Genomic DNA, 14,462 nt, shown 5'->3' with positions numbered 1-14,462 from the left:
TTATTAAAGAGCAGCAATTAGTTGTTGAAATAAACATCTACACGTGACTTTTCAACGTAAATTGGCTTTTGGCTTTTGGCTTTTGGGAAAGTATCTTGAGTCACTATATAATATGGGTACGTTATTGGTGGAAAAGCTTTGACAATAAACGTTCAGGATTTTGTCCATAGTTATATATATATATATATATAAAGTAATCATGGTTGAAATTATTCAAAACTGCTCTTATTCACCAAATATTCTTCAAATACATTTACTTTTAACGGGACATGCATAAAACACAAATGAAATATGAGGCACACAAATAAAAGCTAATTGACATTCGCCTGAGAGAGCTAATTAGACAATTAAAACTGAAGGAAAATACAGGTAGGAGATTGGTTTATTTATTGGCTGTCCTTGCCTTTGCTCTTGCTTTTGCCTTTGTTCGTAATTCATATATGGTACCTGGGGCTGTCTGGGGTTGGGGCACACACCCAACTCCCAGCTTGAAGTTTGGCTTGACTGATTGTCAAAATTAAAGGGGAGGGGATATCTCACACACACAATTATGATGTCGTGGGGATTTGAACTCGAGACTTTTGATCTACAAGTTAATGCCATTTTCCATTGAGCTAGACTTGTTGGCCTTTTAAATGTCATTAATTGGGGAACTTGGTTCCTTCTTCTTACACTGTTTAGTATTTACTACAACCATCCATGTCCATCGCCATGAAAATTTCTGCTTACTTGCCTTTCGTTTTTCTTGTTACAGTTTTGCTCCTTGAAATAATTTTGTTTACAAAAGAGACATAAATAAAAGAAAAGAATAATTGAAAAAAAAAGAAAAAGAAACATCACATTGCATCTCATCTCACATGAGATGTGAGTGTGACAACAAAACGCAAAGAATCAGACGAGATGAATATTCACCATTCTATTCATTATGCATTATGGGGAGTCACCTCACCTGGACTGGAGGCTATATCTCTATAATCTATATGCTGCAGCAACCAGCAAGTAACGGATCCATGTGGGAATATTATTTCTTGATCTTCTTCTTTCTTGTTTTGGGTCCCACCCACCGCACCCATGAAAATGTAGTGGTGGCTGTTTCTGGCTCTCTCAGATTTTGTTTACGGAAAAAACAACACCTTAATTCATTGGTTTTATCTATCTGTCCCTAATTCCAGCTGAATTTACAAGCACGCATCTCCAAACGTTTTCAGGTCAAGGATTTCCCCTTACACACTAATTAATTACATGCTTGGTGGAGAATTGCAACCTATATTCTTTCTAGGCTTTGTTTCCTGCACTGCTATGTTGTATTATTATTTGAGATTTTTCTGGATATAAGACTCTACAGAATATAAGACTAGATTTGGCTTGCGTTTCGGCAAGTCGGCAAGAACAAGCCTAAAAAATAAAGGGTAATGCTAGGCTTACCATATTTTTCATACCACATTCATACCACCTCTCTAATAGAGGTGGAGCCCACCAATACAATGGGGCCCACCTCTATTAGAGAGGTGGTATGAATGTGGTATGAAAAATGTGGTAAGCCTAGCATTTTCCAAAAATAAAAATGACAACCAAACCAAACCGACCCAAATTCAAAGTGGCAAGTAACGTAATTAGGTTAGAAATGACTGGTCCTTATGGAAATACGGCAACTTTAATAATGAAGTTTCCGTCTCTCTCGCCAAACATTTCCTCGTTTGGTTGCGGTTGTTCCTTTCTCATCTCTTCGTGTTGCCTTCTCCCTCTCTCTCCCACACCCACTTTATAAGAAATAAACACGTCATATAAGCTGAACTGAAACCAACTCAACAGTTTTGCAAAGCTCTTTTGGATTCAAGAAAGAGAGAAAGAAAGAAATCAAGCAGAAATGGCTCTGAGTCTCAATTCCATGATGACCTTCCCATCTCACAACCTCCCTTCTAAGTCCCACAATCTCAGATCTCCAAAAATCTTCATGGCCTCCACTCTTCACTCCTCCCCTAAGTGAGTTTCCTTCTTTGCTTTTGTTTTTTAAATAAATTTTGCTTGACTGATCATGTTGGGTTCTCTGTCCCTTCGCAAAAAATTCAAATTGGTATCTTCAAGAATGATTTTTTAGCCATTCTGTTGATCTGTATTTTTTTAAAATTAAAATCTTTTATGCTAATGCAACTGAATATGGGGTTAATTTCTTAAAGAAACAAAGAAAAACTCTTCTGTTTCTTATTTTTCTGATGGTGTTTTTTGAATTTTGGGGTTTGTTTTTTAAATAAATCTCATTCAGATTGTACACATTTTGAGAAATGTTATGTGGTTATTGAGATCGGTGAAACATAATTGAAATTATGTTTTCTTATTCTGTCCTCTCCCTTCATTTAGCTTTGCACGTTGCATGATGCTCTATGTAGATATAATTCATGGGCACTTCTTTGATGAGATCAGGTTGTAAGCTAGTCTCTTCTTGTTTATTATTATTAGGATTTTTCTTTTAACTGCATGCATGTATATCTGTTCAATCCTTGCTGGGGAAACATACAAAAGAACTTCCAATCATGATTAAATGTTATTTTTTAATCCTATTTTAGTTTCTTTTTCTTAAAGAGAATTCTTTTATGCTTTTATTCCTATTGAATTTTATCTGTAGCGGGTAAGATTTGATCTAGCGGGTAAGATTTTGAAAGTGATACGGTGATTTTCTTTTTCTTCTTTTCAATCTGAATTCTGAAGGTGTGCTTGTGCTGTGTAACTATTTCTCACATTTGTTAAGAGGTAGGTCTGATTTCTTGGGTTTATACTTTCTTTTGGAACTAGGTTCTGTAGGTGGACTAGTTTCATTTGTTTAACATACTATTTAATAATATGAGATTTCATATACAAAGATTGATGTCCTGTTGTCCCCTGTGCCTTCATTTCTGGCAGTTTGATGTTTTATATTTTCTCCAATACTTAAATTATTTTTTTATTTCTGTGTTTGAGTAATTATTGTATCCACCCCAGATATTTAACTTGTATGATTGACGATTGTCACTCTAGTTGGATACTCGGTCTCTTTTTCCAATTAAGTACAGCTACTTTCGTTTGTTTAATGTTTGAGTCTTTGCACTATACTTTTTACTTTTTTTTTTCTTTTTTTCAATTGTATATATTTTCATGGATTGGTGCAATGTAGGTAGTCAGCTCATTGTATGAATTTCTTAAACTCTATTTCTCTCTCCATCTTTATGTTCAGGAGTTCTGCTAAACAATTATCATATGCACCCGAATTAATTATCATAGTCTATTATTCATATAATGCAATATTATCCAAGTTTATTTCCCCCTGGTTTCTCATTTATCAAATGTGAAGTGTCATATTTTTTTTTGACATGGTTAGTGGTATTTTGATTGTCATTTGCATTGGTATACATGAAATCTACCTTTGTCATGTTCTCAAGTTTTCAATTTTAGCCGTAACAACTGCAAGAAACAAATTATGTTTATTCCGTTTGGTTTTACTTCTGAGTTTGGTAGCCGCCTGTATCTTTGACTTCTCTATTATCTATATGGTGGTTGTTCAAGTTTGCTCCTGTGTCTTATTAGATGAGCATACTTTTAAAAGCAAAATGCTCTCTCTCTCTCTCTCTCTCTCTCTCCCTCTCTCTCCCTCTCTCCCCGTTGGTATTCGAATTCTTTTGCTTGTTTCTTATTTTCATTATCTATTCATATGCTTCTTGTATATGTATGTTTTCTCCCTCACCTATATAGAATTATGTATAGGTGAAATATGAGGTTTCATAGGAATATGTATCTAATTGCAATGTAACTTGAAGTATGTTATTTGGGGAATTAGAAAGCTTTCGTAATGGTTGTTAGATTTATCATTTGAAGTATACCATTTTAAGATCTTCTTTTTCTGCTTGTTATAGAGAGACCGAGAATCTGAAGAAGTCTTATTGCCCTCCACGTGAGACACATGTTCAAGTGACTCATTCAATGCCTCCTGAACAGATTGAGATCTTCACATCATTAGAAGGTTGGGCTGAGAATAACATCTTGGTGCACCTAAAGCCTGTTGAGAAGTGCTGGCAACCACAAGATTTTCTTCCACTCCCTGAGTCAGATGGATTCTATGAGCAAGTTAAGGAGCTGAGGGAAAGAGCAAAGGAAATTCCTGATGATTATTTTGTTGTGTTGGTTGGAGATATGATCACCGAAGAAGCCCTACCAACATACCAGACAATGCTTAATACCTTAGATGGAGTTCGGGATGAGACTGGTGCAAGCCTTACTTCCTGGGCGGTATGGACCAGGGCCTGGACTGCCGAAGAGAATAGGCATGGTGACCTTCTTCACAAGTATCTTTATCTCTCGGGAAGAGTAGATATGAGACAAATTGAGAAGACAATTCAGTATCTTATTGGATCAGGAATGGTGAGATCTTTTTTTATTCTCTCTCTTATTTTTTTTCTTTCTTTCAATTTTGGTTATTTCTGAACAATAATATTTTTGGGATACTTTTCTGAGTCCACACTTAGGAATTTTGGCATTGTAGGAAAGCTTTTGAAATTATATTAATCATAAAGGATGCTAACTGCTGGTGCAATGTAATTGTTATATTCTTTTTTCTCTTTTTCCTTTTTTTTTTTCCTTTTACATCATTCCCCTTGACTACAGATTAAGAAGCTTAAGACCTTTTAGCTGGTCATAAGTATAGGAAAGACTAGAACCAGTTATATAATGTTAAAAAGTACATCATGATCTTAAATTTTCCATGTCATTTCTGTTTCTGGAAGTCTCCCTTTATGATCATATCTCCATAATTCTAGTTACTCAGAGAACATCTGCATGTCAATTAGAGTGGAATTTCAGTCTAGTTTTTGCCTGATTCACTGCTATATGACATTCACACTTGAAACATAGCTGCACCCTCTTCTCTCCTTATATTGTTATTTTTATGATTATTATTGGATTCTAGTTTTCAATTATCTGTTCCTTTTTAGGACCCTAAAACAGAAAACAATCCCTACCTTGGGTTCATATATACTTCATTTCAAGAGAGGGCAACATTCATCTCCCATGGGAACACAGCCAGGCAAGCCAAAGAGCATGGGGACCTGAAATTGGCTCAGATATGTGGTACCATTGCCTCAGATGAAAAACGCCATGAAACTGCCTATACAAAAATTGTGGAAAAGCTCTTTGAGATTGATCCAAATGGCACTGTCTTGGCTTTAGCTGACATGATGAAGAAAAAAATATCAATGCCAGCCCACTTGATGTACGATGGTCAAGATGATAATCTTTTCGAACATTTCTCAGCTGTTGCCCAGCGGCTTGAAGTGTATACTGCTAGGGATTATGCTGATATTTTGGAGTTTTTGGTTGGAAGATGGAACATAGAGAAGTTGACGGGTCTTTCTGGCGAGGGACGTAGAGCACAAGATTTCGTGTGTGGATTGCCGCCAAGAATTAGAAGGTTGGAGGAGAGGGCTCAGGGAAGGGCGAAGCAATCATCCACTGTTCCATTCAGCTGGATTTTTGGTAGAGAAATAAAGGTATAAGTGCTGCTGCATGTGGTTAGCATTGGCCCCCATCTTATCTTGTCTCGTAGAGTAATAGTTAGAATTTGCCAATCTACATTTTGGCCTTGTCATTATGATGCCCCCTTCTCTGTGTGAGATGGTTGGGAAGTTCTCTGTGATGAAGACTTTTGTAGATACTCTGTTTTCTTGTGTTGGTCTTGGGTCGAGTGAACTATAGCTGTTCGTACAAGTGTTTATGTTCAACCTAGAAACTAAAAAGAGTAAGCATCTTCCTTTTTCCTTTTAAAATGTGTTTCTGTAAGAGTACCTGCTGCTGCCCTTTTGATAGAATGGTGAGCTTATCTAAAGTAATGGAAGGAATTATCTGTCAAAACATTTCTTTGTCAAGGAAGAATGCTTTTCCGGAAAGCAGACCCTTGTTTTATTATTCTCTTTGCAAAATCAACTCATGCTATCTATTATTTGAGCTTTTGTGATTTAGATACTTACTGCATATATTTGAAGTCCAGCATAATTGTTCTTGTTTGATTGCTTGCTTCATCTATTTCTTCGGCTAGTCGTAAAAGAGAATTCCAATTCTGACCCAATTATCACTATATGTGTATGCATGCGTTGCGTATCATCAATTTTAGGAACAAAACCCAACCCCAGAGAGAAGCATGCAAAAAGCAGTAGAAGATAAGCAGCTCTAATCACAACTAGATTACCACAATTGAGTCAGTTTCTAAAGTGAGTCCCAGATAAGCGAATGTGATATTAATTGGAATATAATCGGGATCTCTCTCAATCTCAATCAAAATTCAAAATAGAGGCGCGGCCTAAGTTATTAGACCGCCAAGATATGATAGCGAACCATTATGTGCATAGAGAGAGGAGAAAGACTTCCATGAAACTAGGATAACACTATTTTGCTATCTCAGGCCAATAACGTTATGACATGCGTGATAACACTTTCACGTGGCATAGTTTTATTGGCCGGAGATAGCAAAACGGTGCTATCCCTATTGCAACTAAGCTTTTCTCCAGAAAGAGGGCTGGCTGTGCCAGTGAGTTATTGACATTTTCGACCATTTCCTTGAATTGAAATGGAAGCCCATTCCAAGAACGCAAACAAGGCATCTTTTAAATAGAGTGCTGCTATTTCCACCTTTGTCCTATTTCCCTACTCATCTTATCTTCTCACCCACTATGTAAATTTGAAAAAACACGATTTTATTTTTTCACCCACCATTATTCCCAAAATACCCTTTAATTAATACATCCCTTCCTCTCTCTTCCTGTCTTCTCTCGTCTTCTCTTTCTCACGCTCCACCACTTCGCCACTATACCCACAATTTGAATCTACAAAGTATGAAAATTTATTGTCAATTGATGCATCTTATTTTCCATCTCCTAACAACCAAGTGGTTAAGTAACAATTTCTAATATTCCAAAATAATTTTTTAGTTGAATCAGAAAACCCAAGGTGGAATTTTATTTAGTTGAATCAGAAACATGGGAAAAAGAAATAGAGGAGGTTGGCTAGTGATGAGGAGCGGAGGAGTTGCCGCCACTGCAATGGGGTAGGTAACTGATAGGTTCATCATTTTTTCTTCAATTTTTTCTTCAATTTTTATAAGACCTAACATTGTTAAATTGAGGTTTTGTTCAATTCATCGGAGTACTGAATGGGAAGGTGGCGGTTGAGGCTTTGTTGGTGGGGGTTTTGTTCAGTAGGACTGTGGGATCGTGTTTGACATTAGGGAGCTGGGCCGACAATTGGGAAGGGTGCGGTTTATGTATGCACCACGAGCATGTAACCAAGCTGCTCATTTGGTGGCTTCTTTTGTGTCTAGAGTAGAAGGGTCACACCTGTGGGATGAAGTAGGCACTGAGTGCTTGTTTAATTGTTTGGCTACAGATGCAAAAGTTCATATTCGACTTTAATAAAAGCTTCTTTTTTCTTCATGGAAAAAAAAAGTGAAAAAGTGTCAAAACCTCAAATAAGAGACAGAGGGGCTTAGAAGTCATTTTACAAATGGTTAAATTTGTATTTAAAATTTTGAATATAAGGTGAGTGGGGAAATAAGACGGGTTGGAAATAGCAGCATTCTTTAAATATACTAAATTGTAGACATGAGCTTAAGCTAAATTTGCTAGAGTGGTTGTGTTCTAAAAGCATTTCCACCCATTTGCCATTACAAAAGGTAATGGGAGGAAATGGTTGTTACTATTTACATGAATTGTGCCTGCCCATGCAATTTTTTTGTTGAGTTTCCACCCATTGCTATGGCAAAGGGCAATTACTATTTATAACAAATTAATTTTATTTTTTATACTTAAAAGATTAATTTTGATAAGATTTTTGGTTGCCACATGTCAATATTTATTATAAAATTCACATATCATATTTCGGATAAGATTTTCGGTTGCCATGTGTCCATATTTATTAAAAATTCACATATAAGATTTTCAGTTGCTACAATTGCACCATGTGCCATCTCTATCTTCTAAATCCCTCTATAAAACTACAGCTTCCACTCACACCAATCATCCATATTCTTTCTATCATTTCATTTCTTAGATTTTACAAAACACATTATACTTTCAATGTCTTACACGATGAGGTTGTTGGCGCATCTGCAGACCAATGGATGAGATTGCTAGAATGGGGAAATACACTATACTAGAGAGCTTGGTCAAATTCTGTGTAACAATCAAAACTATATACACAAGGGATTACCTCCGCAAACCTACTCCTAGGGACTTCCAAAGTCTTATACAAAAAGTTGAGGCTCAAGGTTTCCCAGGCATGATTGGAAGCATCAACTGCATGCGCTAGTAGTGGAAGAATTGCCCAACTGCTTGGCAAGAAGATTATGGGAATAAGAGGGGCAAAAGAAAGTATCATTTTAGAAGCTATTGCATTATTCGATACCTGGGTTTGACATGCCTTTTTTGGAGTTGTGGGATCTCAAAACGACCTTAACGTGCTCGGGAAATCCCGAGTGTTCAACGATGTGTTGAGAGGTCAATCCCCTCAGATCACGCATGAAATCAACAATACCATTTACTGTAACATCCCGACCCAAATTTAAATTAATTGTTAATTTAATTAATTTAAATTTGAAATTACAATTTTGCCCCCCGAGGGTAAGGGTATTTCGATCACTTTTTAATCCATAACTGGTACTATTACGTAGATCGTACCGAGATGAGTTCGTAGACACGTAGTGGGCTCGAATTGGAGTTGTAACGAAGAAGTTACGATCAAAACAAACTCAATGGCACAATTGTAAATTTTTCAAAATGGGTTTATTAAAATCTGAAAACTCACTCTCTCTCCCTCCCCAACGCGCAGCACCTCTCCCCTCGACTTTTTTTGAAACATCTGGTGGCTCAAAGAGCCACCACCGCCGTCATAGGCCACAGTTGGCCACAGGATCGGACCCAAATTGACCGCATTTTCTCCCACTTCCAGCCCCACCCCTCCTCAGCCCTGATTCGCAGCTCGTGTCGCTGGAAAACGTCAAAATACGGTCAGATTTTTCGTGATTTTCCGACGCTTGTTTGGGCAATTTTTGCAACCAAATTCTTTGAACTTGGTATGTTTTGTCATCCTCTCAATGTGTTTTAGCTGCTAGTTGGGTTGTTTAGGATTAATTTTTGCGTTTTGAAACGGATTTAAGCGATTAAAGTTTTGGCCGGTTTCGGCCCTCGATTCTGGCCACCTCCGGCCACTTTTGGGGTTGGTCCCAAGAACAAAATTTGCTCCACTCAATGTCCTGATCATGTAGGTATAAGTCTTGACTGGTGGTTTGGGGTTTTTCCGATCGCCAAAAATCGCTTTGGGCACCCACGTATTTTCGGCGCGTGGGGCGGCACGTGGGCCACTTTTTGGCTGGTCTCTTGGTCCTAAAATGATTCTCATGTTGTCCCGAGCACAACGGTATGCTCGGATATGAATTTGGTTATCATTTGACCGTCGATCGGATATCGCATATTAGGAGTTATTCGGGTTCGACATGTTCAGACCGTTGGATCGACTTCATTTCAATATATGTTGCTCTAGGCATCCCTAGGATCATGTAGGAACTCGCGGATTGTGAATCGGAACCCCGGATGTTCCAATTCAATAACTTAAAGTTTGCGTTAAACAATAACCGTCCGATCATGCGATCGTGAGCGATCCAACCGTTCAATTCGAAACAAACTTGCAAGACGTGTATTATGAACCTTGTTGAATTCATAGGAACTTCCGGATCGTAAAACGGAGGTCGTGGGTCCCGTGGGCCCGGTTGACCCATTATGGAAAGTTTGACTGCCCGGTTGACTGAGCGTCTTCCGAGGCTATCCCATCATCCGAAACACGTAGTTGGACTTTAGGAACGTCTCATTCCTCGTACACTTAATTGAAACCCGAGAAACTAGAATTTTAATTTAAAGTTCTCGTTCGAAGCGTTCTATATTAATTTCATATTCATATTCTGAAATAGGTGCTCCGACCACACGTACGCAGCATGTGGGACCCTTTCAGGGTCAAGCAGCGTGGGACTATTTGTAAGTGGACATTGTTTTCAAAGGCTATCATTATTTTTAAGGCGGGAAGCTATGAATGATGATTTAATGGTTTATTGAGTTTATTATTTTATTAATTGTTGAACATGATATTTCTATATATTTTCGAAATATATTTGGGTTTTGGCATATTGCAAGTATCTTGAGTTGATGTATAATATTTTCGAGAATTTCTATCTATGATTGGTTATGTGTGGGGTACGTGGGATGTTGGTTTGAGATTGTGAAAAGAGAGTGGATTATAGTTATGTCAGTTTGAAGTGTTATAAGCACTATCCTATGTACCTCCTCGGATTTGGAACTTTGGAATGTTGAGATCCTTGGATGTGTTGGAACTCAGGCACCCTTGACGGGGTGTTTTGTAGACCCTTAGCGAGGTAGTCTGCGCTCGTAGGACTTGTCACAGGCGTACGAGTATTGAGGATTATGTTGTACATGCTGGTGAGCTTAGTCCCAGTTGGACGGCTCGTTCCCTAGCCACATGGTCAATTGAGGATTCTTCCACGTGGACTAGTCAAACAATCTATCGGTTGGATTGTTTCCTCAATACAAACTTGTTGGTGTCATACTTATATATATCTATTCATTCGTTCTTATTTATCGGTGAGGATACTTCCTCGCTCACTGTGCCAAAGGGCACGCGTTTCGAGAGATTAGTTTGGGTATAATAAGGAAAAGTTGGATGAGTTGATTAATAAAGTTTCATTTCGGGAGTTCGGATTTCGTTATGGTTTTGACCCAATTAAATATATATATATATATATGGTTGTATCGGTTTTGAATGCATATGGTTTTCGATATCGTTTTCTAAACGGTGGGGTTATATTATATGGGTTTCAACTATGAACTAAACTTTGTTTTTGTCCACTCACATTTTTCTGTTTTGTGCCCCCCTAGATAGTAGTTGACTGAGCTGAGCGGAAGAGCCGAGTCGTGCACTTCTGAATCCAGAGCTTTCTTAGGATTCTTTTATTCATTCCTCTCTGTTAAACTTCGTTTTCGTTTGTAAATTGAAACTCTTAGATTGCTTTGTTATCGCTCGTGCTAGGGTTTGATTTGTGAGACCGGAGGCCTTTGTTGTAAATAGTTTAATTGTACCTGTTGCATGCTGCCTGTGGGGATATTTAAATATATTTTTAACATGTTGAGGAATTTGGGAAACGTCCAATTTTCAGGGGAGACTCTACCAAATTTTCGGCAGAAAGTCTCATGTGTTAGTAAGTGGGCCCGACATCGGTTTGATGCCGGAACTTTCACAGGATTCGTCCCGAATTCTGAGGAATTCGGGGCGGGTCCTGTCATTTACTCGGGTGGGTACTACCTAGTAGACGGAATTTACCCGAAGTGGACGACATTCGTTAGAATAATTCTACATCCCCAATTGGAGAAGGAAAAATACTTTGTTTCCTATTAAGAGGATTATAGGAAAGATGTGGAAATGTGTTTTGGTATCCTCTAAGTTCGTATGATAATTGTTAAGGGGGCTACTCGTATATTTGATGAAGATGTGCTTCAGAGCGTTATGATGATGTGCATCATCCTCCATAACATGATTGTGGAGGATGAGTATGATTATGATGAACTAGAGATATTCGAACCCAATTCCATGAACACAACATTGACAAGAATTTATGAACGGCTTGTGGGAGCAAATGGACAACCACTAGACCATGAACCGTTGATTAGGGACAGTGGTTACAACAACCGTAGGATTGACCGTTATACGAAAAAACAATATTCTTATGTTTACGAAAGGCGTCAAGTTGACTTGATGGAGCACTTATGGGTGCTAAGAGACAATCACAGTCAATGAAGTCAAGTTTAATGCTTAGTTTTGAATTATGCTTTGTTTGTGTTTTGTAATGAATTATGCTTTATTTTGATGTATGCAATGTTTTAAAAAATAGTTATATTATTGAATGCTTTCTTTATTCAATAACAAAAATAATCAATACAACTAATTAAGAAATGGCAACTCTATTAATACAACCTATTAATACAACCTAATAGTTTTCATCATTTAACCAATCCGTGTTGCTAGGTCCATCGTACGGAAAAGCCTTATTCTCATAACATCCCTTCGTTCTTGCTTCCAAAATGACTTTGTTTCAGGGGACATATGGATCGTATCCATGGCCATGGTTTCTCGATTTTTCTTGTTCATGTCTTGTTTGTATGCATACTCCATTTCTCTTGCAAATGCTTCATATCTTGCCGTGTCAGCCTCATCTCTTTTCATGTCTCTCTCAATTCTTGTGTTGTTAATAGCAATTTGCTCCAAAAATTTTGCACAATCATTATTCGAAGTGCTCCCTCTCTTGGCCTTTGTCGCTTTCTCTCAATAGGCCTTGGCTCCCTTTGGATTGGTGAGTCTTGATTCATCGGGGAGTCTAACGGCGAATCCGATGCCGGTAAATCATGGAGCAACATCTCATTTAACACAATGGTCAGACATGTGAGAATAATTTTGAATCTCGAAAAATTATTCACAACCTCCTAACATTGGCGATTGTTGAAAGATTTTTTGCCTTGGCCAATGGCACCGAACCACATTTGTGCTTGCATAATCTATTAGGTAAACTACCAAATTGCCCCATGAACTTGTACATAAATATCAATTTACCCCATGATCTTTTTTTATAGTAAATTAAGGGCTCAAATTAAATTTTATTCTCAATGTTACACCTGCCGTCTAAATTATCAACATTTCATCTAATTTGCCGTTAAATATGAGGGCAAATTGGTCATTTCATATGTTAAAAATAATTAAATACTTTTAAATAAAATAAAATGACATAAAAAATGAAAAAAAATATTTTATTAACAAAAGGGTGGGACCCACCCACCTTACTCCTTTCACCTTTGCCTCTCCCCTTCTGCGTTCTCTCTTTCTGTACGACCCAAGACCCAAAATCCCTAACTGGGTTTCATAAGTTAAGAGTATTAGTGCACACCCAATTCTTAATAATTGTTACTTCTTTGCCGATTTGATTGGAGGACCCAGAAGCCTTTCTTTGTTTGGAGGGTATCAATGTGGATCTATGTTGGGCAAAATCTATTGGCTTAACATGGAGCACATGCCCAGATGACAGAGGCACCAGTATTTAACCAAACCCATCTCTTTTTACCTTCCAAAACTCCACTAGGATGCCCAGAAATGAGTTCAAGGTCGAAGGAGTAAGAAAGCTTGTCATTGTTGAAGAGATGCCGGGTGTGAGTTTTCGCTAAAGTTTTCTCTTTTCTTGGATAGAGTCTAACAGTATGTGAAAGGGTTTGGAAGTCATAGCAGAACTTGGTTGCTCTTCGAAGATCTCGGAGCCGCCATAGAAGTCTGATCCTACTCTTCAATTTGTTGGTGGGGCTGTGGTGATGGGTTCGTCTCTTTTTCTTTGATTACATTGTGAAGCTTTCGACTTTTTGACATGAGAGGAACCTGAGGGCAATTAAGCACCGAAAATCAAAGGCAATCGAACTGATTCTTCAGAGATTTGCAATAATGGTGGGGACGGGGATGATCTTGGGTCTGGGGGTGGGTTTTGAATGGGGAGGCTGCGACGGATGTGTGGAGTGGAAGGGCTCTCTTTTCTTAAAAAAAAGAAATATATTTTTAATGAGTTAACAAAAAATTTAATGAAATGTTGAGAAATTAGACGGCATGGGGGAAATTGAGAATAAATAAAATTTAATTCGAGTCCTTAATTTATTTTTTTAAAAGGTCAAGGAATAAATTGATAATTATGTACAAGTTTACGAGGCAATTCGGCAGTTTACCCTAATCTATAATAAAAAAAACAAATTGGAAATGCAAGAAAATATTTTTTAAAAAAATATGACATTAAATTTAATAAAACAGCGCTTACAAAAAATTGATCTTGTTGCCAAGATTTTCGCGGCTTTGAACATTGTCCCTTGCTTTACCAACGCATCTCTCCATTTTCCTAACTCTTCATTCAAAATTTTCCACCTACTAACCAAGGCCATTTCAGTACGAGGCGAACCCGATCTTTCACAAAATTCTCCACGAATTTTTCTCCACATATGAGAGAACTTCATCTCATTGCCCGTAATCGGAAAATGACTAACTTGGACCGGACCCAACACTCATACAACAAAACATTTTCCATGGTTGTCCACGAGCCTCCAACTTCGATGGAAGAAGTTATCTGTATTTTTACACAAATGAAATTTAGTAATAGAAAATTTAGTATGGAAAGTGAATAATATTGAAAGGAGAAGAATTTGTATAAAGATTTGGTGCGGAAAGTGAATAATATTGATAGGTATTTTATTTTGGGCCTTGCTCGGGTTGGTAGAGCCCAGCTCTTACCTGGGCAACATTTGGGCACTGGAAACGGGATCAACGGCCTAGGGGCCTCTTGGCCGGACTGGGAGAGAACGGTGGAA

General features: G+C 37.8%; 1 protein-coding gene across 1 annotated transcript; it reads left to right on the top strand.

Moving 5' to 3' along the window:
- The first annotated feature begins 1,683 nt into the window (after positions 1–1,683).
- LOC110769768 (stearoyl-[acyl-carrier-protein] 9-desaturase, chloroplastic) lies at positions 1,684–5,946 on the top strand. The gene is made up of 3 exons (XM_021973802.2): positions 1,684–1,983; positions 3,885–4,389; positions 4,959–5,946. The coding sequence occupies exons 1-3, from the start codon at positions 1,868–1,870 to the stop codon at positions 5,517–5,519; spliced, it is 1,182 nt and encodes a 393-aa protein (XP_021829494.1). The 5' UTR covers positions 1,684–1,867; the 3' UTR covers positions 5,520–5,946.
- Positions 5,947–14,462: the final 8,516 nt, after the last annotated feature.

This window comes from Prunus avium, chromosome 6, assembly GCF_965620075.1.
Source record: "Prunus avium chromosome 6, drPruAviu1.hap1.1, whole genome shotgun sequence".
NCBI classification, from domain to species: domain Eukaryota; kingdom Viridiplantae; phylum Streptophyta; class Magnoliopsida; order Rosales; family Rosaceae; genus Prunus; species Prunus avium.
Note: the sequence above shows the minus strand (reverse complement) of the source record. Positions and strands in the feature narration are given on the sequence as shown.

Coding starts and splice junctions, on each gene's coding strand:
- LOC110769768 (XM_021973802.2), top strand. CDS start 1,868: ATGGCTCTGAGTCTCAATTCCATGATGACCTTCCCATCTCACAACCTC. Junction 1,984..3,884: donor ACTCTTCACTCCTCCCCTAA/GTGAGTTTCCTT, acceptor TGCTTGTTATAG/AGAGACCGAGAATCTGAAGA. Junction 4,390..4,958: donor ATCTTATTGGATCAGGAATG/GTGAGATCTTTT, acceptor GTTCCTTTTTAG/GACCCTAAAACAGAAAACAA.